General features: G+C 40.7%; 3 protein-coding genes across 3 annotated transcripts; 2 read left to right on the forward strand and 1 right to left on the reverse strand.

Moving 5' to 3' along the window:
* Positions 1-12,566: 12,566 nt before the first annotated feature.
* K441DRAFT_694745 (benzoate 4-monooxygenase cytochrome P450) lies at positions 12,567-14,788 on the forward strand. The gene is made up of 4 exons (XM_067652744.1): positions 12,567-12,781; positions 12,854-13,004; positions 13,061-13,509; positions 13,572-14,788. Exons 1-4 carry the CDS (start codon positions 12,683-12,685, stop codon positions 14,583-14,585), a joined length of 1,713 nt encoding a protein of 570 aa, XP_067506174.1. The 5' UTR covers positions 12,567-12,682; the 3' UTR covers positions 14,586-14,788.
* Positions 14,789-15,853: 1,065 nt separating this feature from the next.
* On the reverse strand, positions 15,854-17,735 carry K441DRAFT_694746 (amino acid transporter; the record flags this gene model as incomplete). The annotated part of the gene is made up of 7 exons (XM_067652745.1): positions 15,854-16,282; positions 16,334-16,683; positions 16,736-17,105; positions 17,157-17,167; positions 17,222-17,307; positions 17,360-17,544; positions 17,616-17,735. 7 exons carry the CDS (start codon positions 17,733-17,735, stop codon positions 15,854-15,856), a joined length of 1,551 nt encoding a protein of 516 aa, XP_067506175.1.
* Positions 17,736-18,928: 1,193 nt separating this feature from the next.
* Positions 18,929-20,057, forward strand: K441DRAFT_713285 (uncharacterized protein; the record flags this gene model as incomplete). The annotated part of the gene is made up of 3 exons (XM_067653935.1): positions 18,929-19,160; positions 19,219-19,286; positions 19,342-20,057. Coding segments are annotated over 3 exons (758 nt in total), but the record flags the coding sequence as incomplete, so codon positions are not given.
* Positions 20,058-27,221: the final 7,164 nt, after the last annotated feature.

Genomic DNA, 27,221 nt, shown 5'->3' on the forward strand with positions numbered 1-27,221 from the left:
CGCTTAAGTATTGTGGCAAGCGGCAGCGACGTGGCTAGGAAGCCTGTATCTAGAATATATGGTGGTAACGTGAGAGTTATGACGGTTCCTAACAAATTTCGTCCGTGCATAGTTTCGATGTTCCAAATCATAACTATGCCGACCGTCATAACCCTATGGCTGTCAGGCGCCAAGCCCGCCGAGTGAGAATAAATATTGTTCTACGCAGCGTGTCTGGCAATTGAGCCATATCCGCTTACCTTTTTGAGTTTGTCTGGTGGTCGGGTGGCGTAGAGCTTATCACCTCAGAATCGCTCACGTTGTAATTAGTTAATTTTAAAGCGTTAATATTGTCGCTGTCTATTTAATTATTAAATTCTTAGTAAAATATTATCCTTATGCCGCCTAAAAAACGTTATGCGTCTTCGGCTCTAAAGCCTCTAAAAGTACCTTAAGCCTAGGAGTCTTATTTGCAATCCTTTTAAGTAACGCAGTATATACATATAACAATTCGGGGGAGGACTTTAACAGAGGATTTTCCTATATAATTGCAGCTAGTTAATAGAGGAAGAGCAAAAATATAACCGTGACGTTATATATCACGACTATTTGCTTAACTTCCTCAAGAAAAGAGTGTCTGCTGGTGGGGTAAGACTTGATCGCGTACGATCAATGTTCTGCCCCATACTGGCTCGAGCCTTGTTCCGGAAAATTCCTGCGTCATACCGGAACAAATCGTCTTCAAAAAGGAACGATTTGTGTATCGGTTTTATCGTCTCGATTCTGGAACAATTGCTTTATTCCGGAAAAGATCTTTGAAAGATCAGGCCAATTATAAAGTGGTACAGCAGCGCGTGGCTATGCACGAATCGTGAAGCTCTTTAAAATATATTATACTAATGACTTCGGTTTTCTTCCCCTCTTAATCTAATTGGTAAATCGTTATCGCATAACGTCTAGAACAGCCTTAAATTACCCCAACCATGCATACACGACGTCGCCAAAACGGCTAGTTAATAAGCCTAAGTTTGGTGGTTGGTTTATATTTTATAACTAAGTGTAAGGCATTTTATAGAGCTCTTATGGAACCTCCTGAGGTATTAATTTTCTTATTGCGATTACCTAATTAAGACTAGCGCAGGGGCTCCAAAAGTTGAACTTCGCAAGCTTTAACGTCTGTTAAATTTTCTTATTTATCCTTCCTTATTTACCGCCTCTACGTATGACTTAAATATATCCTTAACAAGATGCACGTCTTATCTATAAGCTCTAAATATATATTAACTTAATTGCCAGCTTAAATCTAATACTAGTAACAGCAATGTTAACCTCCGCGACCACCTCTGTGACTACCTCCGCGACCACCTCCGCACCTAATGTAATTGCCTCTTCTACCGCAGACGACTCCTATAACGTCTCTTACGCTATTCCTGCCTTCTTAGTTATAGTAAAGCCTGCCTTTACTAAGTATCTAGAAGAAACCAGAGTTAACTTAATAAAGCGCGTTACCTAGCTTAAATATAATAATCTTGTTTCCTGGCTCGCAGATCTAAATTGTATAGCCCGCTTATAGGGAGAACGCAACACTAAATTAAAGGCTAAGCAACGGTAGTATATAAGAGAGAATATTTATCTAAAGCTGTAAGGTCTTTAGAGGCGTCCGATAGGGCCTAATAAGCGGGCTTTAAAGGTGGTTCCTAAGCCGGATATTTATAATATAATTATAAGGAAGCATAGCGATGTTAAATACTTAGGGTAGAAGAAGACCTACCGTATAATTGCGACTGAGTATTACAGTATAAGATCTATTGAAGTTAAATAGCTACTTAAGTACTGTTGAATCTGCAAGGAGTAAGTATTACTTTTCTTGGTCGTATATGCATGCTAATATTTTTCTAGAAAAGCTTCCTCTACTATAAGGCCTCCACTTAATATAATCGTCTCTTTAGCTCCCTTTAATCGCATCCAAGGCGATCTAATTAATATGCGCTCTAAGCCCAACGGCGAATATAAATGGATCCTACAGATATGCGATTACTTTAGTAAATACTACGCCCTCTACCCTCTTAAGTAGAAGACAGCTGAGGAAGTTGCCGCTACTGTATTATAATGGATATATTACTATAGTGTTCACCTACGTATTTGGCAGAGTAATAACGGTATAAAGTTTAAAGGCGCCCTTCTTATATTACTTCGTTGCTATAGAGTAAAAGTTATTAATAGCCGCCCGCGCTACCCTTAATTATAAGGCCTTATAGAGCAGGCTAATGGCTTTATAAAGAAGAAGCTTTATACAGTAAAGCGACTTTTAGGAACTTCGTAATGGGCGGCAGCTTACCTAATTATTACGGCCTTAATTAATCGCACGTACCACGAATTAATTAGCTGTACGCCTTTTTACTGTCTATATAGGAGAGATCCTTAGGCTTCTACTTTAGTGGCGCCTGCCCTAAGGGCCACGGTAGAGCCTCTGCCCGATACTAAAGTCTCTAAAGTTAAGGATAAGGATCTAGATGGCAATAAGGAAGTTTTAGGCCCTCTACTAGAAGAGAATAGTAATAGGCAAGAGGCTGCTAAATAGGAGCGCAATAAGGAGGATAATCGCTCTATTGCTTTAAGCACCCTTACTACTTCTAATAAGGATCGCGATGATATTTCTAATATAGGAGACAATAGCAATTAGCTCTTAACTACGGGTAAATCTTCTAATAAGGAAGATGAGGATTCTAATAATAGAAGCCTTCTAGATTTAGGAACTGCCTCTATAGGCGATTATAATTAGTTTAAAGAGGACCACGATTTAGTTAATAGATTATAAAGGTAGGAGACTCCTCCGAACCATGCTCTATCTAACAACAATTGCCTTTCTCCCAATTACTTACCAATCTTAATTTAAACTCGTTAAATTCAATCGTTAGGATTAAGTGGATTTAGGCAGCCTCTACCTTCACTAGAAGGCTTTCTTATACTAAGCTAAGAGGCTAGTATATAGGAGGCGATTAAGAGAATAGATAGAGAGGCCGAAGCCTTGGCGGCAGTAAGACCTGGACCTACCATAGATCTACAGCGTACAACCAAGAGAGCTCTACAATCTATCTAGTAGTAAGAGTAATTGTATCCAGACGACTAGATTAAAGATCTAGATAATCCTTACTACACCCCCGGAGGCTACTTTATAAATAATCTTGCTGTTTAAATTAAAGCTCTACGATTATAGCTCTATCACAAAGCTAGTAAAGCTAGCGTTCCACCAGTAGATCTTAAAGAGTATCACGATATAGTCACACCTGCTTTTAGGCGTAAGTTAATTCGGGCGATTAAGAACTCCAATAACCCTATTTACGCCATTCTACTGTGGCTAGAGCTTAAGCGGCAGGTGTTAAAGAAGCTTAAAGAGCGCCAAAAGGAACTACGGCTGCAGAGGCGTTTAGCAGAGTTAGACTCTATTCACGATATATTAGATATTCACGAGAGAGTTTAACAGTAATTGGCTTACTCTCGCGACTAGATAAGGAAGAAGTACGGTACGCAGCACTCTATTACTATATTTAGTGTAGGCGACTTAGTCCTTTTTCTAATTCCTAAAAAGCTTTAAAAGGCTACTGAGGTCTCTTGTATACCTGGCTATATCTACAAAATCCGAAATTGAGGCTACTATAAGATTTGTACTTAATACGGAATTACAAAAGAGCCCTTTCTTAGCAACGAACTTATTAAACCAGGAGAGACTTATAACGCTTAAATTCCTATAAGCGTTAGTAAAATTGTACCACTTTTAAAAGTGGTAAAAGCTTACCTAACTACTATACGGCCTACCAGCTGTACGTATAAACAAGGATGTAGTGATTACCGATATAGTTATTAAAAAGGAAATATAGAGTGTTCTACATACTGCCATAGAGGGAAACACTGTACAAATTAACCAATAGAGGACTCTATAGAGCCTCCTGCGAGAGGCTATAGAAGGCTTACTAGTACTTAGCTTAGCCCTTAATTAAAGCAAGCCTAACAGGAGACTATATTGTAAAGCCCTATACTACCTTAATTAACAATAGTAAATAAAGAAGGTAATTAATTAAGCCTACCTTAAAGGCTGCGTAAGGCGAAGGAAAGGAAGACCATAGAATGAGTAAGGTTGGCGTAGTTAGGGGAAATCTAAATTGCGATTACGCCAAACCCAATTAGGCAATTAGTCTACGGCCAGTATAACCTTGGAGGGCCCGTTTTTAAAGAGATCTCGGTAAGATTGGAGCTTTATAAGATTTTTAATTTTTAGTGTTGGGGAATGTGACCGATTACCCCTAACCTAATTGGCTTCTACTACTTATAGGCTCTATCTATAATGCGGAAAAGCCTTTAAATATACTTATTAATCGTAGTATAATCTAGTTTAGATGGAATTTAATGGTGTTGTAGTAGTTAGGGGGGGTAGTTAAATTTAATCTCTAAAGCCTTATAAAATCTCAGTAGAAAATTAAAATCTTATACTTTTATGCTAAATATCGCGATTATGCTCTACTAGATGTTTAATTATAATATGCAAGATATATTACTACTTATTTTACACCTAAAATTAACTAAATTATATATTCACCATTATTTGCAACCATCTACTGTACTATATTTTCTAAATCTGCACGTAAAAACGGCCAAAAAGCTCTACTAAAAGGTTTTATATAGCTTTAAAAGTTTAATATAGTATCAAATCTTTTCCGGAATGAAGCAATTGTTCTGGAATCAAGACGATAAAACCGATACACGATTTGTTCCTCTTTGAAGACGATCTGTTCCGGTATAAAGCAGAAATTTTCCGGAACGAGGCTCGAGCCAGTATGGGGCAGAACATCAATCTTAAAGCCGTAGTTCTTGATCTAGCCGCAGCTTTTAGATTAAAGCCGTAGCTTAAGAATGAGCCGTCGCCCTACTCTTAGGCGAACCATAGCTCTTGAGGTAAGCCGTGGCTTACGAGATCACGTAGGATCTCTGAGCCGAAGCTCTTGAGTGAGCCGTAGCTCTGAGATAATCGCCTGCGATTAAGTCTCGGCAGCCCTATGGCTGACAGCCGGGGAGTCTCCGGGTTGGGCCGTAGCCCTAAGGCGAGCCGTAGCTCTAGAAGAGACAATCGCCTGCGATTAGGTCTCGGTAGCCCTTTGGCTGATAGCCGGAGAGTCTCCGGGTCGGAGCCGTAGCTCTGTAAAAGATTATATAAGATCTTAGAGCCGAAGCTCTTAATCTAAGCCGTAGCTTAAGATGAGATTGCGTACGATTGATGAGCTGTAGCTCTTTTATGCGCCTTTGACTGACGTCTTAATTACCTTCCCCCGGCCACGTAATCAGTTTTTGTAAGGAAGTGATGGCTAAATAGCTCATACTCGTGTTTCCTTCCTTCTGAATTACGCTATTGTAACGGAGTTGTATCGGCAAGTTTAAGCCGTAGCCGTAGCTCTTGGGCGAGCCGTAGCTCTTAAGGTAAGCCGTAGCTTAAAAAAATTCGGTGTTTTAAGTGCCATCATTTTCGTCGGTATCGCAATATCCAGGTATTGTGGTGAGGCTTGCTAATAAAATCGCGCTAGCTAGGGTGCCTCTGGCATGCTAACCCAAGCAAAAGCGCCAAAAGCGCCCAGTATGAAAAGTGACGAAGGGAGAGTTGCTTGCTGGTTGGTTAGCTGCCGGCCTTCAACTCAGAGGTGAAGAACGTCTAACCTTGGCTCTACTGATGCTGCAGTGCTTTTTGGAGCACGCTCTGTCTATCTCTCGCACGGCACGAACAGGTTATAGTCCATTTCAAATATATCGATTGTGGGGGGTGCAGGCCTATAGGGCGGGATCCAGGCGATATCCTAGCGTTTATAAGGCTTTTTAGGCCTAAACTTCGGAGATCTGGCCTAAATCCTACCCAGTGCCCCTAATGGGATAGCCCGCCGCTAGACCTAAACAGGACTGTAAGTAACTAATCTAATATACATTATAANGGGGGTAGGTAGGTAAAAAGAACGACCTATTAAGTGCAGTTATAAGCAATAATATTATTAACCGTGTTAAACATCTGGTTAAATACCTAAGTTATAGGGTTTTCGGTTAAGTAATATATAGACATATAATATCTATCTCTCGCACGGCATAAATAGGTTATAGTCCATTTTAAATATATCGATTATGGGGGGTATAGGCCTATAGGGCGGGATTTAGGCGATATCCTAGCGTTTATAAGGCTTTTTAGGCCTAAACTTTGGAGATTTGGCCTAAATTCTACCTAGTACCTACTAGCAAAGCGCCTACTACCTATAAAGAATTAAGTTAAAACGGGAGCGATTTCCGTAGTATAAACTGTGTAATAAAATTAAAACATTATATAAGGAAAGAAGGTAAGGAAGTAAGAAGAATAGGTATATATCGTTAACTTAGTCGCTTAGTTAATAAGTTACTACAGTCCTAGCAAAATTTAGTAGACTTGGCAGAATTTATTAGAATTTGGCAGATTTAGCAGAATTTTATAGAATTCGGCAAACTTAGTAGAATTTAGTAGAATTTAGCAGACTTAATAGAACTTAGTAGAGGTTATAGATATTATTAATATTACGGGTGTTGCGAATATAGGATAATTTTATAGTGGTAGGCAGAATATAGCAGAATGTGGCAGATTGCGGTAAAATGCGGCAGGTAATATATATAAGGTATTATAGAGTGGTCCCGTAATAGAAAGTATAGAGTCCCTATATTAGGCTTCCCTAGCTAGTATAGGCATGCTCCGCTAGAAGTTTAAGTTTAATTAAAGTTGTTTAGTTTCTAAGGTATTATAGTAAAGTTTTACTATATCTAATATTCATTAACCTAACTACGCCGTTTATAACTCTGTAAAGCCATAATTATATATATACTGCGCTGCACCCCTATAAAAGGAGTGGTTAGAGTAGCTATTAGGTAAGATGCCGCCAGCGGCTAGGTAAATTAATAGAATCTTATATACTACTAGCGCCGAAAATGCTTTATTATTAATGCTAAATAATAGATCTAATAAAGGCTAGGGGTTACGGTTAAATAACTATATTATTATAGCTACGGGGCATAGATAATCTCCTAGCATAGTGGTAATCTAGATATTAACGCCACTATAGGTTTTATTTATCTTACTCTATTTTAGGTAGAAGACTATTAAATAGCTATTAGGGGCGATCCTAATATTATTATAGAGGGCCCTTATAGTACTAAAGTTCTTAACTTTTCTATTTAGGTACGTAATCTCTCCTATATATAGAAAACCCGCAAATACTATTATAAATGCTGCGTCTACGTTTATATCCGCCTTATAGGGTCTAAAGGTAATAATCTTATCTAAAATATCCTTCGTAATTAGTAGTTTAGTCTTTTTAATAAATAAAAATAGTAATATAGCCCCTACTAAGGCCCTTTTAATAGTATAGTCTTTAAAGGCGGCGATTAAGTAACCTAGGTCTATATAATAAGATTAAATTATAAAGATATAGTTAAAGAGGGTTTCTGGCTTAATTCTACCTATTAAAGGGGCGGCTGTACTAAACGCTCGTTAGGCAATCTACTCCCCTAAGTTTATTCTCTTAGCCAAATACGGTAATAAACCGTTTAGGGCTAAGAAGGCCTCCCAGCTCTTAATAGCGGAGGAGTAGCCTTTTCTTATATTGGCTGCTAAGCCATGCTATATAAGTAGTAAAAAGCAATAAAACCTACCGATCTCACTCCAGAAGGTTAGGGGGGGTTAATTAAATAACTCTAGGTTAACTATAAGAGTTAGTAGCTACCTAGAGGAGAGATATTATTTTTCTAGTAAGAAGCCTTTATTTATCCAGTAAGAAGCCGTTATTTATTTACCACTTAGGGCATAGTAATAATAATTTCTCGTGGTTAAATTATAAGAGAGTATTAGTAAGCCCATTATTGGCGCTGGAGACCTATATAGTTATTATAGTAATATTATTTGTTATTAAGGATATAAGTATCTCTTAAAGTAATTAGTTTTTAGAACCTTTTATAATATTATTTTAGATACCGCTATAAGTAACTATATTATCTATATAAATATAAAGAAACCTATACCGCCAGACTAATAACTACTTTTTAAATGCCTTCGTAATAGCATATATCTCTTTTAGGTTAATATAGTTATCCGCCTAGTCTAGTAGGGGATAATAGCTAAAGGCCTAGGCCTAGGGTAGGGAAGCCGCGTAATTAGGCCAGTAGCCGTTCTCTTTACTAAAGTAGAAGCCTTTATAGCCTTTAAGTAATAAGGCGTTAATAAATAAGTAAAACTACGGCCTCTCCTTATTATTAAAAAATAGTATACCGTTACTTAATATAAGAACCTCAAGCTAGAGGTTAAGGTCTTCTTTTAGCTCTAGGGGGAGGCGCTAGGGTATATTTTTTAATAACTTAGTAGGCTATTTTGTTATAAAGTCCTATAAAGAGCAAGAGTATAAGCGCCTAAGGCGGATAACTCTTGTATATTATACTAGGCGGCCTACTAGTTATTAGGCTTACTATAATAATAGCTAGCCCTTCTAAAGGGCTTCGGTTACCTAATTAATAGCTTTCTATTACTTAGCTAGTAAGAGTTTTATCTTTATTGCTATAGTATTAATAGTATAACCTAATACTTCCGCCTCCGTATCTTTAATATTCTTTATATTATTTTAGGGTACCCCTAGCTAGTTAATAACCAAGAGGTATACCTCCCTTAGTAATAGTAGTATAGTTAGACACTTAACCACGAATATAAAATTATTAAGGTAGTGCTTAATAGCGGAGTTAATCTATTATACTAGGATTTAGTGGAGACCTTTAGTAAATAAGTTAAAAAGGAATAGGGCTATTTGTAAGCTAAATAGCAGATAGTATTTAATATATATAACTCCCTTCTAGATAAAGCTAAATAGGTAACACAACCGTACTAGAACGGGTACTATCTAGAAGGTATCTTTAATGTCTTATTTAACTAGGTAGCAGCCTCTACTAGCTATAATTACGTATACTAGTATAGTCTCTATTTAGGTATAGTATAGTGCTACCTAGGCTAGGTCGATAGAGTTATTAACTAAGAAGCTCTTAGGTAAAGAGAAATTATAAATATAGCAGAAGCCGCTATCTACCTTAGGCACTAGGCCTAGGGGTAAGGTAACTACAGAGTTAGTGGCCTGTATACGGCCTAGGGCTAGGTTAGTAACGATCTTTTTAAAGATAAGGTCTTCGTTATCGTGTAAGGAAAGGTAGTTTTTATAGATATTAGGTAGTATAGGTAATAAGGGACCTATTTTTGCCCTATAGGTAAAGATGCCTTATAAAATTACTAGGAGATTTCTAGGGTACCTATAAAGGAGCGTGCTCTAAGTAAGAGGTCTTAAAGGTAATAGTAAGTTAGCTAGGAAAGTCGTTTATAAGTAAGTTTTAAAAAGAGGTACTAAATTAGGCCTGCCTTAGAGCCTTAGCGTCTATAGCAGGTTTATCTAAATAGTTAAATCTAGGAAGATATCTTTATCTACTATTAAATTCTAGGTCTAACTACTTACGGCGGTAAGCTACCTAGGGTACGACTTTAATAGGTAGTTTTTGTTGTATTTAGAGCATGCGTGGCGGTAATAATATAGATCTTCTCTATAAGCCTACTGGTTATTTTAGCTATAATAGGGCTTACTAGAGGGGAGGGGAGGTATTTTTTTGTAATCTTTTTAATACTATACCACGGACTTTAAGTCCCTAGCTCTATACCTTTATATTAGCTGCCTAGCAGTATAAGGCCTTAAACTGGGTAGGTATATCCTAGTTACTAGGCTTAAGCTAATTACAATCTATAATATACCTATAGTAGTTAAGCGCGAGGTCTAGGATAAAGGTCCAGTTATAGGTTATAGAGTAGTCGCGGATCTTATTTATTTAAAGCAACATTCTTATATAGAGGTTGGTTGGGTATATATAATAATAATTTATTGCTTAACGTCCGATTCGGATCCCTATTGGGCCCACGCGGACTACTCCTTATTTATATATAGGGAGAAAACTCTATTTAAGAAAAATAAGAAAACCCCGTGATCCATCTCCCCGCCTTTTGGGACTCGCCTACTTAGCGCCTGCAAGTTGCCTATGGTGCTCTACTACCTTACTATTTAACCTCCTTAGGAACCACTGCTGCCGTAACAAGCTTACAGACGCGCTAGTATTATAAACTATTACTTTACTACTGTAGAGTTACTAGGGGGCACCTACTGCTCGCCCCCTTACCTTCTATTACCATTTCCCTTATAACCCGGAACTAATTTAGCACATTTTAACTAATAAGCCATTAGGTAACCGCCTTAAGGCCTTTTTATATTAAGAGCAGTGTATTATAGTTTTTTATGCCAGCTACTAAGAGCATTATTTCTTAATTGGTGCGTAAGGGGCATAGCAGTATTATGTATTTTAGTGTCTGTCTTAGCCAGCTACATTCACATCTTAGGCTACCTACTAGAACACCCACCCAGTAAAGCCAATCTTTTAGTCCTATTATTCCTGTTCTTAAGAGTGTTACTATTATATTTTCTGCCTTTATTAAGCCTTCTTAGAGCCCTTAGGTATTTACCCCCCATAGCGTTAACCATACTATAGCTTGGGTTCATCTTGCCTAAGTTAGCCTCTATACCTTTAACTCCCATTCGCCTCTCTAGCGTTAGTCCAACCAGTATTACATTGCAGTAGATGGTTTCCCGGCGTTCTTGTATGTTCTACTTTAGCTCCTTTCTCTGTCTTGCTGTCTTTGCTAACCTCTTGCGCGTCTCCCTTCCTCCTCTATATAGGCCTGGGCCCTAAAGCGGCACCATTCTTCTTCTGCTTTCTTTACCTGTTTCTCTAATATCTCTTCCCTACTTTAGGGTTGTTGGTTTGTTCTCCTACGGGGCACCCTAGGGTCCCTCCATAGTTTACTTAGGCGTGTCTTAATATACTTTATAACATTAGAGTTGCGTTTATTTTGCGTCCTTTATATTGCAGCGGCTTTAATATATAACTGTAGGGGGGGAATATTGGATTCCTTCTTAAGTAGTGCTGTGGCCGTTCGCTTATACCCGCCTATAATACTCCGGAGGCAGGCTGTTTAGACCTTTTAAAGTGGTTTAAGGAGTGATTTAGGGGGGCCCGGTTGGGTATATATAAAGAGTGCTTATAATTACTATATAGTTTATAAATTTAGTAAACTAGACCTCCTTATTCTTATAGACCTTATAACTAGTAGTAGGTCTCTTTAAAATAAGCTTTCCGTTTTTAATAGTAGCTATATTAAAAAGGTCTAGGTAGCTAGAGTGTACCTATAAATAGGCTAGGTTCTCTAGGCGGAAGGATCCTTTCTATATATTATAGAGGTCTCTTCTAGCTAGGCTAGGGAGGTTAAGCTTAAGCGTGCCTAAGCCTTTTAGTAGGTTATAGGACTTACCTAGTTTATCTACCTTAGCAGTAGAGGTGTGCTTTAGTAGAGTAGGCTGCTTTAGAGCGGCTAGCCTTACCTAGTAAAACTCCTCTTTCTATTCCGTCTTTTAGATCTGTGCCTATTCCTCCTACTCTCTCTTTTAGATCTTTAGGTTATAGAGTTATTAGGCCCTCTTATCTTATTTTTTAGCTTTTTCTTCTTCTAAAGATAAAACTATAGTATATTTGGTAGATGGGATGGTTATAGATAAGGAGGTAGATAATAGGGTGGTTAAGCAAGGAGTTTTTAAATAGGTGCTATTAGCTTAAAAGTTGGTTATAGGCCTTAATAATTATCGCTACTATAAACACTAATTGTAAGCAATCTATAATAAAAAGAATAACCTATTAAGTGTAGTTATAAGCAATAATGTTATTAACCGTGTTAAACATCTAGTTGAATACCTAAGTTGTAGGGTTTTCGGCCAAGCAATATATAGACACGTGACATATAGTCGAATCCCAGTTCAAGCTACGGACCTGAACAGCCTAGTCTTAAGCTAAGCTTTTGTATGGCCCCATGACTTCCATTCTATTGCTTCCTGAGCATGTGCTCAAGCCAATCCGGCACGACCCAAAGTAAGAAAAAGCACGACCCTAGTGGCTGCTACTACTGCAGTGACGGAACGGCACTATTGTCCGAAACTCTTCACCACCTTAGCGCCTCCTGTCGAAAGTGCGTGTTGATCTTGGCGATCAAACGGCACAATTTTATACCTTTAAAGTAATAAGCACGACCATTTTGACATATTTTAACATATGTTTGGGAATAAATCCGCGTAGTTTGATCTGCGCGACCAACACGCGCTTTCAATCGGATGCGCCAAGGTGGTGTAGTAATTTAGTCAGATCGTTTCTTTTCGCAACTCGGAGATTTCCAGTCTTGGTGGCGGCCCCAAGCACGTGCAAAGCGCCTCGCGTTTCGAAGCGGCCTTCCCCGGTTTTAGTGTGTGCGTTTCCTGTCAGTTCTGTCAGGCTGGGTCGCTTCCTCCTCATCCCCGGACATTAGCGTCATTCTCGCCCCCGGTCGATTGGCTCGGGTCGCTACCACTACTCCAACCCTGGTTGCCTTCTTGGCAAACCCCCTCCCACTTCTCTTCCAATGTCACGGGGCCCGGTATGTAGACTGCCACATAGCTGGCCTCGGCCCTCTGCTCATCACTTATTCTCCTCTTCAAGCATCCTGGACTTGGGCATTTCGCTTTGCCCTCTTCCCCTTCGAGGAAGAATCGTTAGCAGCATGGACCTCTTCCAGTGCATGAAGGGAGCAGCCGCAACGGCGTCGAATGCTCCATTTCACATCTTCGCTGCTTATTTCGCTGGTCTCGTGGTTACATACGTGCGTTATTGCTTACTCCAATTAGCCGTTTAGTACGGTGGTTGTTCGCAGCCATTGTTGACCCAAGTACAGTTTATCTTAGTCTCTATTTATCGTATCACGCTTCATCCCCTAGCAAAATATCCAGGACCATTCTTCTACAAGATTTCTAATTGGCCTCTGATCTTTCGGTGCATTGGCGGGAATCGACACATCCACCATCTGCTCGAACACGAGAAATATGGTAGGCATAATGAAGCTCTTCCCTAAACCCATTCTGAGCTAATGGCTTACCAACAGGCTCCGTTGTCCGAATTGGGCCAAATACATTGTCGTTCAACACAGAAACGGCGCTCAACACCATCTATGGCTCGCAAAAGACCAACGTCCGCAAATCCGAGTGGTACAGGACCATGGACGCAGGCTCAGGAGCATTCAGCACCGCCACCGAGATCGACAAGCGCAGGCACGCGGTTCGAAGACGGTTCATCGCGCACTGCTTCTCCGCCAGTGCGCTGAGCTCCGCGGAACCCTTCATCATCGGCAACGTGAAGAAGTTCTGCGATCTGGTAAAGCCCAAAGCCGGCAGCGAATGGAGCGAGAAGAGGGACATGAGCGTGTGGTGCACCTGGCTCGGGTTCGACATCATGGGCGACCTGGCGTTCGGCAAGGAATTTAACTGCCTGGAGGAGGACGAGAACCGGTACATCTCCCGCGCCATCATATCCGCCGCCAAGTACATGTACTGGGTGAGTCGATCCCTTCAACCCCGATCCTAGCAGTTCACCCGCTAACCCTCCCACTCCCCTAGTTCCCCTTTCTCCCCTTCGCCTGGCTCCTCGCACCGCTCATGAACACCAAATTCATGACCCTCATCGGCGGCCAACCGGTCCGCGACAACATCCACCTCGTCGAATACGGCTCTACCCAACTCTCCAACAAAATCTCCGCCGAACGCGCCGCCCTCGCCGCCAACCAACCCCCGCGAAAAGACATGCTGCACTTCCTGCTCAACGCGCGCGACCCCAAAACCGGCACCGGCCTCTCCCCCACCGAGCTCCTCGCCGACTCCGTCCTCTTCATCGCCGCCGGCGCCGACACCGTCGCTACGTCCCTCGCGGCCAGCTTCTTCTACCTCACGCACCACCCGCGCGCCCTGCACGCCGCCCAGAGCGAGGTCCGAGCCGCCTTCGCCTCCGCTGAGGATATCCGCATTGGAAAGGCGCTGGAGGGGTGCGGGTATCTCGACGCGGTGATGCACGAATCGCTGCGACGCGCCCCGCCCATGCCGAGCCACGTGCCGCGCGAGGTCCTGCCGGGCGGGATCGTGATCGATGGGGAGCTTATCCCTGCGGGGGTGGTGGTCGGCGTGCCGGCGTATGCGATCCATCATAATCCGGCCTACTACCCGGATCCGTGGGCGTTTAGTCCTGAGCGGTGGATCGCGGGCCCCGGCGTCAGCACCAGCGCCGGCGGCGGGGAGAACGAGAACGAGAAGGAGGGTCGTAGAGAGGACTGCGGAAAGGATGGCAGGGAGGACACTCTGACCCTCGCCCGCCGCGCCTTCTGCCCCTTCAGCCTCGGGGTTCGCGGGTGTATAGGCAAGGACCTAGCGGTGCGCGAGTACAAGCTCGCCCTGGCGCACGTGCTGTGGCGGTTCGATGTCAGACTGGCGGCGGGAGAGACGCTGGGGGAGGGGGGACCGGGGTTGGAGGAGGGGCGGAGAAGGGTCGATGAGTGGCAGCTGGTGGATTGTATGGGGGTTATGCGGGAGGGGCCGTTGGTTGAGTTTAGGGTTAGGGAGGGGGCGTGTGGTGGGGGGTAGTTTGGGGGATACGTTTGGGATTAGGAGAGTTACGGTTTTCAGTTACGGGGGTTAGTGGAATAGGGAGAATAGTACAGAGTGTTTTGACTGTGGCCGGGCAAAAGACCTTGTGTTTTGACATCGGTTACTCTGCGCTGGCATTGTTGGTATAGAGCACGAATGAGTCAGAGATTATTATTAAATTTTGACCTTCTACAGCCCGTATGAGCTCCGGTGTCCTCCCTTCTGCGCGCTCAACACAGCAATTTTGGTAATCACTAGTCAAGCGCACCGTCCAACGTAGATACCCCGCGCTTGCCAAAAGAGCTGTGCACCCACAAGAAAGGCGAAGCCTTTAATTTTTAAGCTTAATTATGAGGGTTAGGCTTGAAATTCTCTAGTGCGTACAAAGCGAAATTGCTATTTCTATAGGAGCGAAACTATCAACAGAGTTCAAATAGAGCCTCGTGAGATCCAGGATAATATTTAGTGGAGTTCCCGATATATTTCATGGGGTCCAAGCTCCATAGGGATAACCCCATATACTTACAACTCTGGTAATCCGAAACGCTGGGCGGGAAAGTAGTGTAGGGTGCTGTGCCGCTTCCAGTTCCGAAAAAAAGGAAAAGTGATCGCCGATTGCTGTGGCTTCAGGGTTCTTGGCTTCAGCGGCCCTGGCTTCCGTTGCCTTGGCTTCGGTGTGAAAGGCTTGTGTCAATAGCCCATGTCAACGGCTTCGTGCGACGTTAAACGCTCCTAGGCGGGCCTTTGTCTCGGGGCTCCCCGGTACATGGCACGAACGCTGTAGGCTGTTAGGGCTTGGACTTGTTTTGTAAAATTGTTGACGGTAAATATCTACGCTCTTGACATTTGAGAATGCCATTTCGAGGCCGATTGAACAGAGGGTTTATTTTTAGCTGAACGGGCCCTAGGTGGCCAAAGACGACCATTATGCAACGAGAGCACTAACTATGATGTGTTGGAGTACTTCTACCAGACGGACCCGCGAGTAGATTGACCTAAGAAGAATAAATATATATACTTGTTGCCAAGCCACCCCCTTTATCTAGTCCCTATGCGGTACTAATCAACACTCGCTGGGCAATTCCGCCAATCACATGTCGAAGCGCCCAAAACCCTACTAACCTCACGAATAATTGAAAGGGTTTATTTATATGCCTAAGCGCTCTGAATGAGTCATTTTATCAATTTGTTAGAACAGGTGCAAGAATTGGGGTATTTTATCGGCTTGTAGAAGAACAGGGTGTAAAGTAGCTTTAAACTCCCAGCTACTCCTTATTAGGATCGGTTGGAACCTGGAACCTCTTATGCCCGCTAACAAACCAATCAACCAAAGCAATTACTATGACGGCGAACATAATTGGACCAGCATAGTTAAAATTTGCTGCAGTGACGGGTAAAATGGCGGGGAACGGAAGCCAGACGATGACGAAAATGCAGTAGCAGACGGCGAATATGTTGACTGGAATGCCGAACCGGCCGAGGTTGAATGGGCCATATTGCGGGTGCTGGCCTTGCAGCTTGCGTAGCAAGAAGAGGAAAATTGGCACGACATATGATATGTAGAGTGCGAGAGCACCGAGGGAGATCACCGCAAAGAAGGCAGAGGTGCTGCCAACGGTAATAAGGCCAATAAGGGCACAAAGGACGGCAACGAGACCTAGAGCTCTTGTAGGCATACGGAGAGTTGGGTGAACCTGCGTAGGGTTAGTAACTGAAAATTACGTATTTTGTTAAATCGAACTTACATAGCTAAAGAACGACGAGAAGGGAAGGCCATTATCTCTTGCGAAAGCCCAGACTAGACGTGTCACGGAAGCGAAAACACTGAATTGGCACACTGCAGCCGGGATAATGATAAAGCAGGTCAGGGCCGTAGCCCCTGCTACCGATCCTGTTGCCTGAAGGTAGATCTCGATGACCGGATATCCAGTTGGGCTCATAAGAGCAGTCATGGGGTCACCCATGAAGAATAGGAGAGTTAAAACGAAGCCAAATGCAAGAACAGAGTTAATGAGAACGCCTAGCACCATACTCGTAGGCACTTTCTTCGGGGCGTCTTTCATCTCATTACTCAAATGGAGTACTCCATCGAAGCCTAAATTCCAATCAGCGTTGTTCAGACAGTTTGAATTGTCGAAAGTACTTACCGGTGAGCAGTGAAGTGCTGGTAAGCAGACCGAGACACCACTGAACACCATCGTTTGACCATCCGCTCAGTCCAAAGAACGACTCAGTGAAGACAAATTCTGCGGAGCTCCTCGGGCCCATAACGGCCAACGTCACAACGGTGGCGATAAAAAAGGCGATGTGGATAATTCCTCCGAACATCTCAATTGCCACGAGCAGCTTGCGGGCATAAACGTTGAGGATGACACAGACAGCCAAATATGCCCACATTATCAGCGTGATGTGCCATAAATGAGGAACGTAGTTCACGTTATTTATGCCGATAAGACCCACGGTCATTGCAGAGCAGACATATGATCCAGATGCGCAAAGAGCAATCCATGCGAAAGTCTGCAGGGAATTAGTTCGTTGCTCAGTCTTGTGAGTGGATCAGAAGCTCACCGTCAACCATCCTTAAAAAAGTCAGCGCATTTTCTTAGTATGTGGAAAAGATAGACTGAGCTTACCTTGGATTAAACTCCAGAAAGCGGGTGTCATAATTCGTGGAGCATATAGACCAGTCCATCGATACTGCGCACCGACAACGGGAGTTCTGCACTGGATGTTAATAGAGAAAAACTGTGATTTCGATCAGGATCACTGACATCGATGCCATCTCACCTAAGCTGAGTGCAATTGAAGTGGACCCAATTGATGCGAGGATAAGTCCCCAGACCAATGCAGTAGGTCCGCCATTGAGCAGACCAGCACCGAGTGTAATACCAATTCCTTCCCAGGTGGAGAGAACCGTGAGACCAAAAGCAACGGCAGGTTTCAAGGAGATATATCTCTATAAATGGTTGGTTGGAAGTCGTAATTAAGTAGAGCTGGTTCGACATGAACCAAGCGGCAGTCACTTACATCCAACTGTCGGTTGTCATAGCTCCCGGACCGCTCGCCCTTAGTGGCACGTTCAGGCTCCCGATTACTGTGATCGCTGCCATCGTGGATGGTCATCTCAATGTTCTTGTCGTCGGCCATGGTGACGGGGACAGTGGATGGTCGAAAGAAGCAGCGATTGTCAAGAAAGGAAGTGTGGACAGAACCGAACTGCTGGGAACGGCTCGCTGAGACATGGGATGATAAAAGATATGGCAGTGGCATGGCATGGCGGGAATTGCAGGCATGGACTGCACTAGTGCACTTGATGGCCGCCCACGCTGAGAAATCTAACGAACTACATTGGCTGAGCGAGTCAGGTCGCGAACCCCCGCAGGCCCCGTCTCGCCCGTGCCATCGGTGTCCGGGAAAGCGGTACCAGCATCGCACCAGAATCGTACCAGTATCTATCACATATCCCTGTCCGCGCACTACTGTCGGTTCCTTGAGCCGATCACGGCCACTGACTCGTGCGGCGGCCGGGGGCCTGGCCTGGCGTCTTGGCTCCACCACAGGCCCAAATATGCCCCAAGTCTATCCAAGCTTCCTGTCTCGGGCACTCATAAGGCTTGGTGGCTTTGGCATGGACAATGTTCGCAAGAATCAAGGAGAGCGCCTCATGGCGCGGGAGAAGCAAAAATTCCACGTCCCACTTTCGTGCGCGAGCATTTCTGACTAAACCCACATGTTCCCCTGATGCGATGCTTCTCCAGTTTCTAGATCTGGCCCGAATCCCCTTCCTGCGCACAACCTTCAAATCTGCCCTCCAGTATGGCTAGCGGTCCGTACATACAGCATCACGGAGCTGCCGTCGTTGCAGTCGGGTATTCTTTGGTCATTGTGACTCTAAGCTTTACCGCCACTAGACTGTATACCACTCTCCGCCGAAAGCAAGGCTTTAGGGTAGATGATTGGATATTCTTGGTCGCAAACGTGAGTTGTACCCTCACCAACAACTGACATATGAGGGGCCGCTGATCCTAGAAGTAGGGTGTAGCCCTTGCGCAGAGCATCATTGTCGATCGGGCTGTGCACGCTGGCCTCGGAAATCACTTCAGCTCACTCTCACCTTCTTCAAAGGACAGTTTTTTCAAGGCGGGTGGTCCAAAAAGCTCGGAGAGATGAGATGTTACTTAGCTAACACCTGCGCCTCTGTTAGTTTATGTACATTGCCCAATTACTATCAATTGCGGCGCAATATTTAGCAAAAGTCTCAGTTGTGTTATTGATTGGGCGGCTAGACACGAAGAAGTCCACGCAATTGAATTGCCATATCGTACACGCCCTGTGTCTTACCTGGGTGCTGTTTTCCATCTTTACGATTTCCTTCCAGTGTGGACTGCCGAAGCCATGGACTTTCAACGAAAACCGATGCGTCGCGGGAGGAAAACTATACTATGTGATCATTCTAATCAACATAATTACGGATGCAACCATCGCATTATTCTTCCTCCCTGTGGTATGGAAGCTTCAAATGGCTCGTGATGAGCGGATCACAATCATGTCTGTTTTCGCTTCCAGGCTGTCGTAAGTAACTCTGATAGTTTCGGCGAATCAAAAACAGAGGACTGTTAACCTTCAACAGTGTTTGCGGGGTTTCAATCGGAAATATGGCGGTTCTAGGCTCCTACATCAATTCCTCGGACATAACTTGTGAGTCTTCCATACTTCAAGTTCTAGCGGTAGAGACTGACTATCATCGTGACAGGGAACGCCATAGGACCTACCATCCTGAACTCAGTAGTCATGAATCTTTCTATCATCACTGCCGGAATACCAAGCGTGCATCGCTTCCTTGGGGATCTTCAGACGGGCCAAATAGGTATCCGTCTTAACGAACTTGAAATAGAAATGTCAGCTTCCGGCTCAAGGTCAAAGTCCCGTTTTCGATCTGGAAATGACACCAACTCAAAGAACAGTTCCAAAGCTACATCATCATCTCAGTCCGCGCCTTCGCTAAAGCTTACACCACCGAATCGTGGAGCAGTATCGACGCACATATCTGGATCAAGAGATCCTGAGGCGGATGCAATATACAGCAGTCAGAGGAATGAAGATGATGTTGCGGAAGACAGTAGCATGAGTAGTTTGAAGAGGAATGTCGTCTTTCAAACCCGCGAGGTCCTTGTGGAATACGAATCCAATCAGCACAGCGGCCCATCATAAGGTCTGAAAACACTGTATATTTATATGCTAGTGCAGGTAGCCATTAGCATATGGACAATCTTTCGGTAGCATTGGGTCCGGGACGCATGCATCTTCTCTTTGACATTAAGAACTTTCTTCGTGGCTACACGATTTCAAAAAAGTAGTGAACCTAGAATTAACAAATGGGTTGAGTACGTCATTGTATACTAGAGTACGAACATCCCCATTCATAACCAATATGCTAGGAGGGTTGTTTATCTAAGCTGTAAACTGGAGCCATTTAAATCCAACTGAACCCTTTTAAGACTTTTAAGTTTTAGAACTAATAAATAGCTTTAATACGAGGTATAGGGATATAGATAGAAAATAGTTTAAAGAAGGATATAACTCCTTTATATAAGACTTATAAATATCTTTAGATTTTTATCTACTCGTAATAAGTATCTTATAATAAATCTTTATATTTATGCTTAGATAAAATAATTATAGATAGGAATAAAGGAAATTTTAACTCCTAGTAAATCTACGTTATAAAGCGGAGTCGTTTTATATATTATTACTACTTATTACCTATTATATCTTAACTAATATCTTAGGATTAGATTAGGAAAGAGAAGGGTTTTATTTTAATTTATAGTTATAAAATATTCGTATTAGTTAGTAAAATTCATACACTATACTATTAGATTAAGGCAGTAAGGCTCTTATCTATTAAATAATATACCATTAATAGACTAAAGCACTTTACTCTCTCTAGTATTTTAGTAATATCTAAATCTAATAATGCAACACTTGAAATTTCTTATATTATTTAGTACGTTATTTAGGTAGTCCTTCTAAATAGGTAAGCTAATTAAGTGTTTACCTCTTAACTTGCTTAGTTTGTTAACTTACTAAGATTAGTAATATATTTTATAGTCTTATAGTAGGGGATTACTCTATTAATATCTTTCTTATTTATTAAGCTCTAAATTACTACTAAAGTTAATTATAAACTAGTATAAAGACGCACTCGCTATAAGGAAGATTATATTACTAGCTTTAATATAGTACTAATTACTAGCTATATAACTTAGCTACCCCTTACCTTATAGCTTAATTAGTTTTAGTGCCTCCTGTACTATCTTAACTAACCTATTTATATCTCTTCTTAGTAGTCGTATTACTGCTAATATAAGGTCCGTAATACTATCCCTCTTCTCTTTATCTTTATCCTTAAAGATATCTCCTATCTTTAAGTTATTTATTAGAGATATAGCATTCCCATCTTTAATTTAATAACCTTTATTATTTCTAATACCTCTTAATACCTTCTATTAGATCTTTTATATCTAACTATTATAACTAGCTAGTAATTATGATCCTTTTACTTAGTAAAGTTATACCGTCCTATTCTTATTATAGAGAGAAAAAGTTAGTATATATTATAATTACGGCTCCGTCTAGTTACTAACCTTCTTTATATACTAAGTGTATATAAGTAAATATAAAATCGTTCTATAATATTTAATCCATTTTTTACGCTAAGTATACGCGTTTTATTATTCTTTATAAGTATCTAGTACCTTATCTAATTTATTTTAGGGTCTCGCTTTGTTATAGAACTGTTACGGCACCGTAACGGATCTAGTTAGGGGGCTCGCTTAAGCCTTAGCAAATGTATATAGACGTGTCCTTTTCCACCTTCTGCTCCCTATCTTAATATCTAGGTTTATAGACATTCTAATTATATAGGCTTATATACGTTCTAAACAGCGCTCATACCTTAATTAACTAAGTTGCTGTAATATTATATTAAGATCCCTTAACCAATTATAGGCTGTTATATCCTAGGTTAAAGAAGCCCTATAGCCTAGGGTAGTTAATAGGTAATGGAGCCCTATATACTAGCAGGCAAAGGAAGAAGAGCCTAACTTCTATAATAAAGAAGGTAGGAGATGCATACTCTAAGACAAAGTAAGGATCGTGCGAAGTCCTATAATGGCTAGGTATGGAATCCCTACACTATATAGGCACCCTTATGCTTATATTTAATTCTTTTTTTTTCTCTTCTCTCTACCTAACGGCTGCCTATGCTATGGGGAAGCACGTGCCGGGCAGTAACCTCTTTCTGACTGTATGAACTCGATCGACAACAATAAAGGTCCTATGACGACGCGTATATCTGTTAACCGAACGCGTCTATCTACCTACCTACCGACCAACCGACCGTACGTCTACGGACGCTTACACCGTACTGCTACCTAAATAGCCCTTTTTAATGGATATTAAGCTACGTATGCTACGAGGAACGAAATCGGTTAATACTGAGACTAGTGCTATACGCTGGCTGCGATAAACGACCCTAATTAATACTAAGTTGTACGAGCTTTAAGGAACGAAATTACCAGGACTACCGACGCTAGCATTACTCTACTATTAACTACCGATTGTGCCGATATATATACGATATATATACCTAACAACAACTATGCTAATACGCCTACAGTCTTCCAACTATATAATCGTGCCGTTACGCTTACAATCTACGACTTTTGCTTATATTATACTGCTATAAACCAATTAATAGCCCAAGCTCTACGTTCGACCTACTATTATAAGATAACCGATAAACGAGCTTTATACTTAACCATTATCGTTACCGCCGCTAGTACCGTACTACTACCCAAACACAGCTACTCCTGTATGCAGCTAAACCTTAATTTAACTACTACTGCTCCTGCCTGCGTACCACAATTGACTTCTGCCGCTACGCCCGTAGCACTACAATTGACCCTTACTGCTCTGCATGTAGCATCTTATTAACTACTGCTGCCCTACCTACAGCAACAACTATAACTGTATAAGAGGTAGAAGATAAGCACCTAAGGACAAAGCTTAAGGGCAAGCTTTTTTAAAGGGGGGGGTAATATTACGGCACCGTAACGGATCTAGTTAGGGGGCTTGCTTAAGCCTTGGCAAATATATATAGACGTATTCTTTTCCACCTTCTGCTCCCTATATTAATATCCGGGTCTATAGATATTCCAATTATATAGGCTTGCATACGTTCTAAACGACGCTCGTGCCTTAATTGACTAAGTCGCTGTAATAAGAACGAGGGTAGTAGCTATAGAGCGTATATATTCGAGGAGTCTATAAAACGTTACGCGATTAATTGTAAGGGTTAAGGGCGTAAGGAGGTAATATACCTACGCGTAGCTAATATAAGCTGTGCGTGAGGTATATATAAGAGCACGGGGTTCTCCTATAGAGGCCCCTATAGTAGGGTTCTGTAATACTACCCCCCCTCCTATAGAGGCGGAGCTCTGGCGACGCTATAGTTACTATATATATATATAAGGGACACTTAAGGTATAGAAAAGAAGAAAGGGGGATATTACTAAAGGTTTAAAATAATGTTATATAATAAGGCTTAGCATCTAAAAATCCGACTAATTAGATAACTTTAACCGCTGGTTAAAGTTCCTAGACAACTTAACAATATTCCGGTTACGTAATCGCACTTTACCGTAATTTAACGGCAATTTGCCCTTATATAGTAATATATAACGGTTTAACTCTATAAGGGCTCCTATAGAGGATTAGGTATAAAATCTTTGCTTAGGCCTAGTTTCTATAGGTTCGCGTAGTAAAAGTCACTAATTAGATCCTTTGCATTTTTAAAGTCTTCCTATAGTTGCTATTCTAGTTAATTTATATTAAATCCTGTATATATAGCTCTATAGTAAAGCCATTATCCTCTACCTTTACCAACGTATTTAGAGTTAACAATTCGTTTAACGGTCCACTCCTTATAGTTCTTATCTTTGTTTTTATCTTAGATTAGTACTAGTAAGGGTTTAGGCTATATCTACCCTAGTAAGAGGTTAGGCTAATAAAGGTATAGTAGCTATAGGTAAAATATAGGTTATATCCTATAGGTAGCTAAAGTAAGTAGAAGTTCTAGCTTATATATAGCTCCCCTATTAAAAACTTATTTAATTAAATAGGGGCTAAGTATAAGGGTTATTTTGGCCCTTACTTAGCTGTATTGCCTAGGGGCTTTTAGGGGTCGCCAAGGCTAGCCTTTAGCTAGCCCTTAGCACCTCCTTATAAGCACCTCGGGCTTATAGCCCTTTCCCTCCTTATTGGTTCGTCTCTCTCTGTACTAGGTTATTGCCTACCCTTATTACTATATCGTCCTCTTCCATCGACTCCCTATATGACTTATGCTCGGCTTGCCTGCTCCCTATCGTATACCCTAGCAATACTGCCTTATACTAAGGTTCTTATAATTAAGTAACTTTATAGGCCTCTATGTAGAGATATTATATATATTTAGCTATACCTAGTCGCTAATATGCATCTCCAGTAGTAGTGTTTTATAGTAGTTAATAAAATAGGCCTACTTTACTTAAGCCTAAGCCATTTCTCCCTTATAGTAGTTAAGTAGATTTTTTATACAGTCTGTATACTAGTTAGTAAGTAGCATCTTAAGGCGTTTTCTATATAGCAGTTTCTTATTAATAGGTTCTAGTAGCTCTATACTAAATTAGGGGTAATAACCCTTATTCGCGAAGAATAGGGTAAGTCCTATAGTAGTTAAGATATAGTTATTCGCTATAAATTTACCTAGTAGGAGGTAATCTACCTAGTTATCTTAACTATAGGCAACTACCTATTATAGGTACGCTTTTATACTAGCATTAGCGTTTTCTAGTTACCTAGTAGTTTTATAATAAAAGAATATAGATATCTTAATAGAGATACTAAGGCGTTAGCAGATTCGTCTCTATATATTAGAGTTAAATTATATACCTTAGTCGGACGTAATTAAGTTAGGTAACCTATATAGTTAGTAAACTTTATAAAGGAAGGCGTTAATAACGTCGCTAATAGCTACGCCTTCGGTTAGGACGTAGTAGCGCTCTTTTATAAGGATATTCTTATAGGTATAGCCGTATTATTTATAGGGTAGTAGGTTAATAATAAAAAAATCTATGGCGATATTTGCTCATCGTTATATAGGTACTAGTAGAGGGTATAATAGTCCTTAGTACTTTATATTAAAGGCCTTAGCGCGCTTATAACTATAGTGTGGGAGGGTACAACCTCTCTAAGATGGAAAGTCACGGTGCTGTCAGTCTGTTAGTCTATCGGTCGGTTAGTCGGTCGGTCAGTCGGTCAGTTAGTCGTAATTAGTCAGTAAAATAGTCAGTAAGAAAGAAAGAAAAGAGTGTATTTCCGGTAACTAGTAGGGTCGTAATATGTATGATAGAGGGAAGAAGGAAGGAAGCCGAAGGCTCTATAAATATAGGGAAATGCCAAGACAGTAGGCGACGTCCAATCTACACCACTACAATAGTAGGCGCCTATAAAGCGTTTAACTAAGTCTATTATTTTTAGCTAGAAGTAGTATTAGTTAAGAAGCTTATAGGTTCCTCCTTTACTTAAGTAGCTGCTTAATTAGAGGTTGTAGGCTATTTAGATTAGTTACCGTTATAGATTTTCTAAGTTAGGGATAAATAAGCGACCTCTATAATAGAGCCTATTTTTTATTACTTTTAAGGCTGCTATATTAATCTGGCCTAAGCTTTAGAGGTTAATAGATAGCGTATAGGCGCTAACGGTCTTTGCGGTAATAAGTTAATATAGTAATAAGTTAATAGAGGTATTATATACCGTAGTAATAAGCTTATTAATTTTAGAAGGTAACTCTAGTTCTATAGTATAGAGCTAAGGTATAGTTAGCTTTATTGTAAGTAGTATACCTAGGGCTAAATTTTGTGCTTTTAGAATTGTTTATTATTAGAACTAATCATAGGGGTTATTTTTAGACTAAGAAAGGTCTTACGAGCGATATATTAGGCTATTAGGTTTAGTACCTTATACTCCTAGTCTATATATAATTTTAAAGTTAAAACTAGAGAGGAACTTATTCTAACGTACTTGGCATTAGTTTAGCTACTTTATGGTTATAAAGTACTTAAGGTTGCGATAGTTTGTAAAGACTTTAGTTAGCTAGTTAAGCTCTACTAAGGAAAGTTCTAGTTAGAATTCTTTAAACGCTTATATAATTATAAGGAGTTCTTTATTATAGATCTTATAGTTATACTCTTATAGTATAAGCTTAGACGAGTAGAATGTAACTAGGTAAAGAAGACTGTTATTACCTATTTAAGAAAGGACGCCTACGTTAACGTAGTCTAAGGAGTTGGTTTTAAGATAGAGTTGTTATCCTAGTATAAAGTAAGCTAGGATAAGTGCTTTAGTAAAGGCATTTTTAAGGTCTTAAAACGCCTTCTCGTATTTAGGCGTCTAGGTAAAGCATAAGTGCGTTTTTCTTCCTTTTACAGAAAGGCCCTTCGTTTGCATTATTACTATAAGTAGTACTACTACGCCTAAAAGGTTATATATAAATTTCTAATAGAAGTTAGCAAAACTAAGGAAGGCTTATACGTCCTTAATGCAGTTAGGGGCTTACTATTTAGTAATTATATATACCTTCTTAGGGTCTATACGGACACCCTTACTAGTAATAATTAGTTTAAGGTATTTTACTTCTGTAACTAAGAATTTGCATTTTTTTAAATTAATATAAAGTCCTATATCCCTAAGGCGCTATAGGACCTTTTAAACGTATTCGGTATGCTTAAAAGGGTTATTACTATAAATAAGTATATTGTCCAGGTACGTAGAGTAGAAGTCGTTAAGGTAGTCCTATAAGGCGTTATTAATATAGCTTTAGAAGGTACCTAGGCCGTTATATACGCTAAAGGGCATAATAGTATATTTAAATTAGCCAAAGTGTAATGCAAATACGGTTTTCTATTTATTACCTTTCCGTATTTAAAAATAGTTAAAGGCGGTGATAATATTAAGCTTAGTATAGATTTTGGTTTAGCTAAGCCGCTTAAAGGTCTCCTATATAAGTAGTACTAGGTATTAGTTTTTAATTATAATAGCGTTAAATCCTTTATAGTTAACGTAGAATTAAATACCTCTTTTTAGCTTCTTAGTAAGAAGAATAGGGGCGGCTACTAGTAATATACTAAGACGAATAAACCCTTTATTAAGGTGCTCGTTAATATACTTTCTTATAACTAAAAGTTTATCTTTTAATATTAGGTAGGGTCTCTTATAAGGTAGCGTTTTTCCTTATTTAATATTAATAGTATAGTTATTAGGTTAATATAGGAAGAGTATATCTACGCCTTTTTATAAGTATATATTAATAAAGTTATAGTACCTCTTAGGGAGGAGCTTGCGGAGTTCTTTATTAGTAAGTACTTTTTTTAGTTTTATAAACTTCTTAAAGTTTAAAAGTAAAAGTCTATAGAGTTTTTTTTTTATATTTTTTTTATATCCGTTATATTATACTACGTATAATACTGCGCATGCAGCCTCTAGGCTATAGCGCTATAGTCCTATATACATAAATCCCTTAGGGCAGCTTAA

The sequence above is a fragment of the Cenococcum geophilum genome, assembly GCF_001692895.1.
Source record: "Cenococcum geophilum 1.58 unplaced genomic scaffold K441scaffold_12, whole genome shotgun sequence".
Taxonomy (NCBI): Eukaryota; Fungi; Ascomycota; class Dothideomycetes; order Gloniales; family Gloniaceae; genus Cenococcum; species Cenococcum geophilum.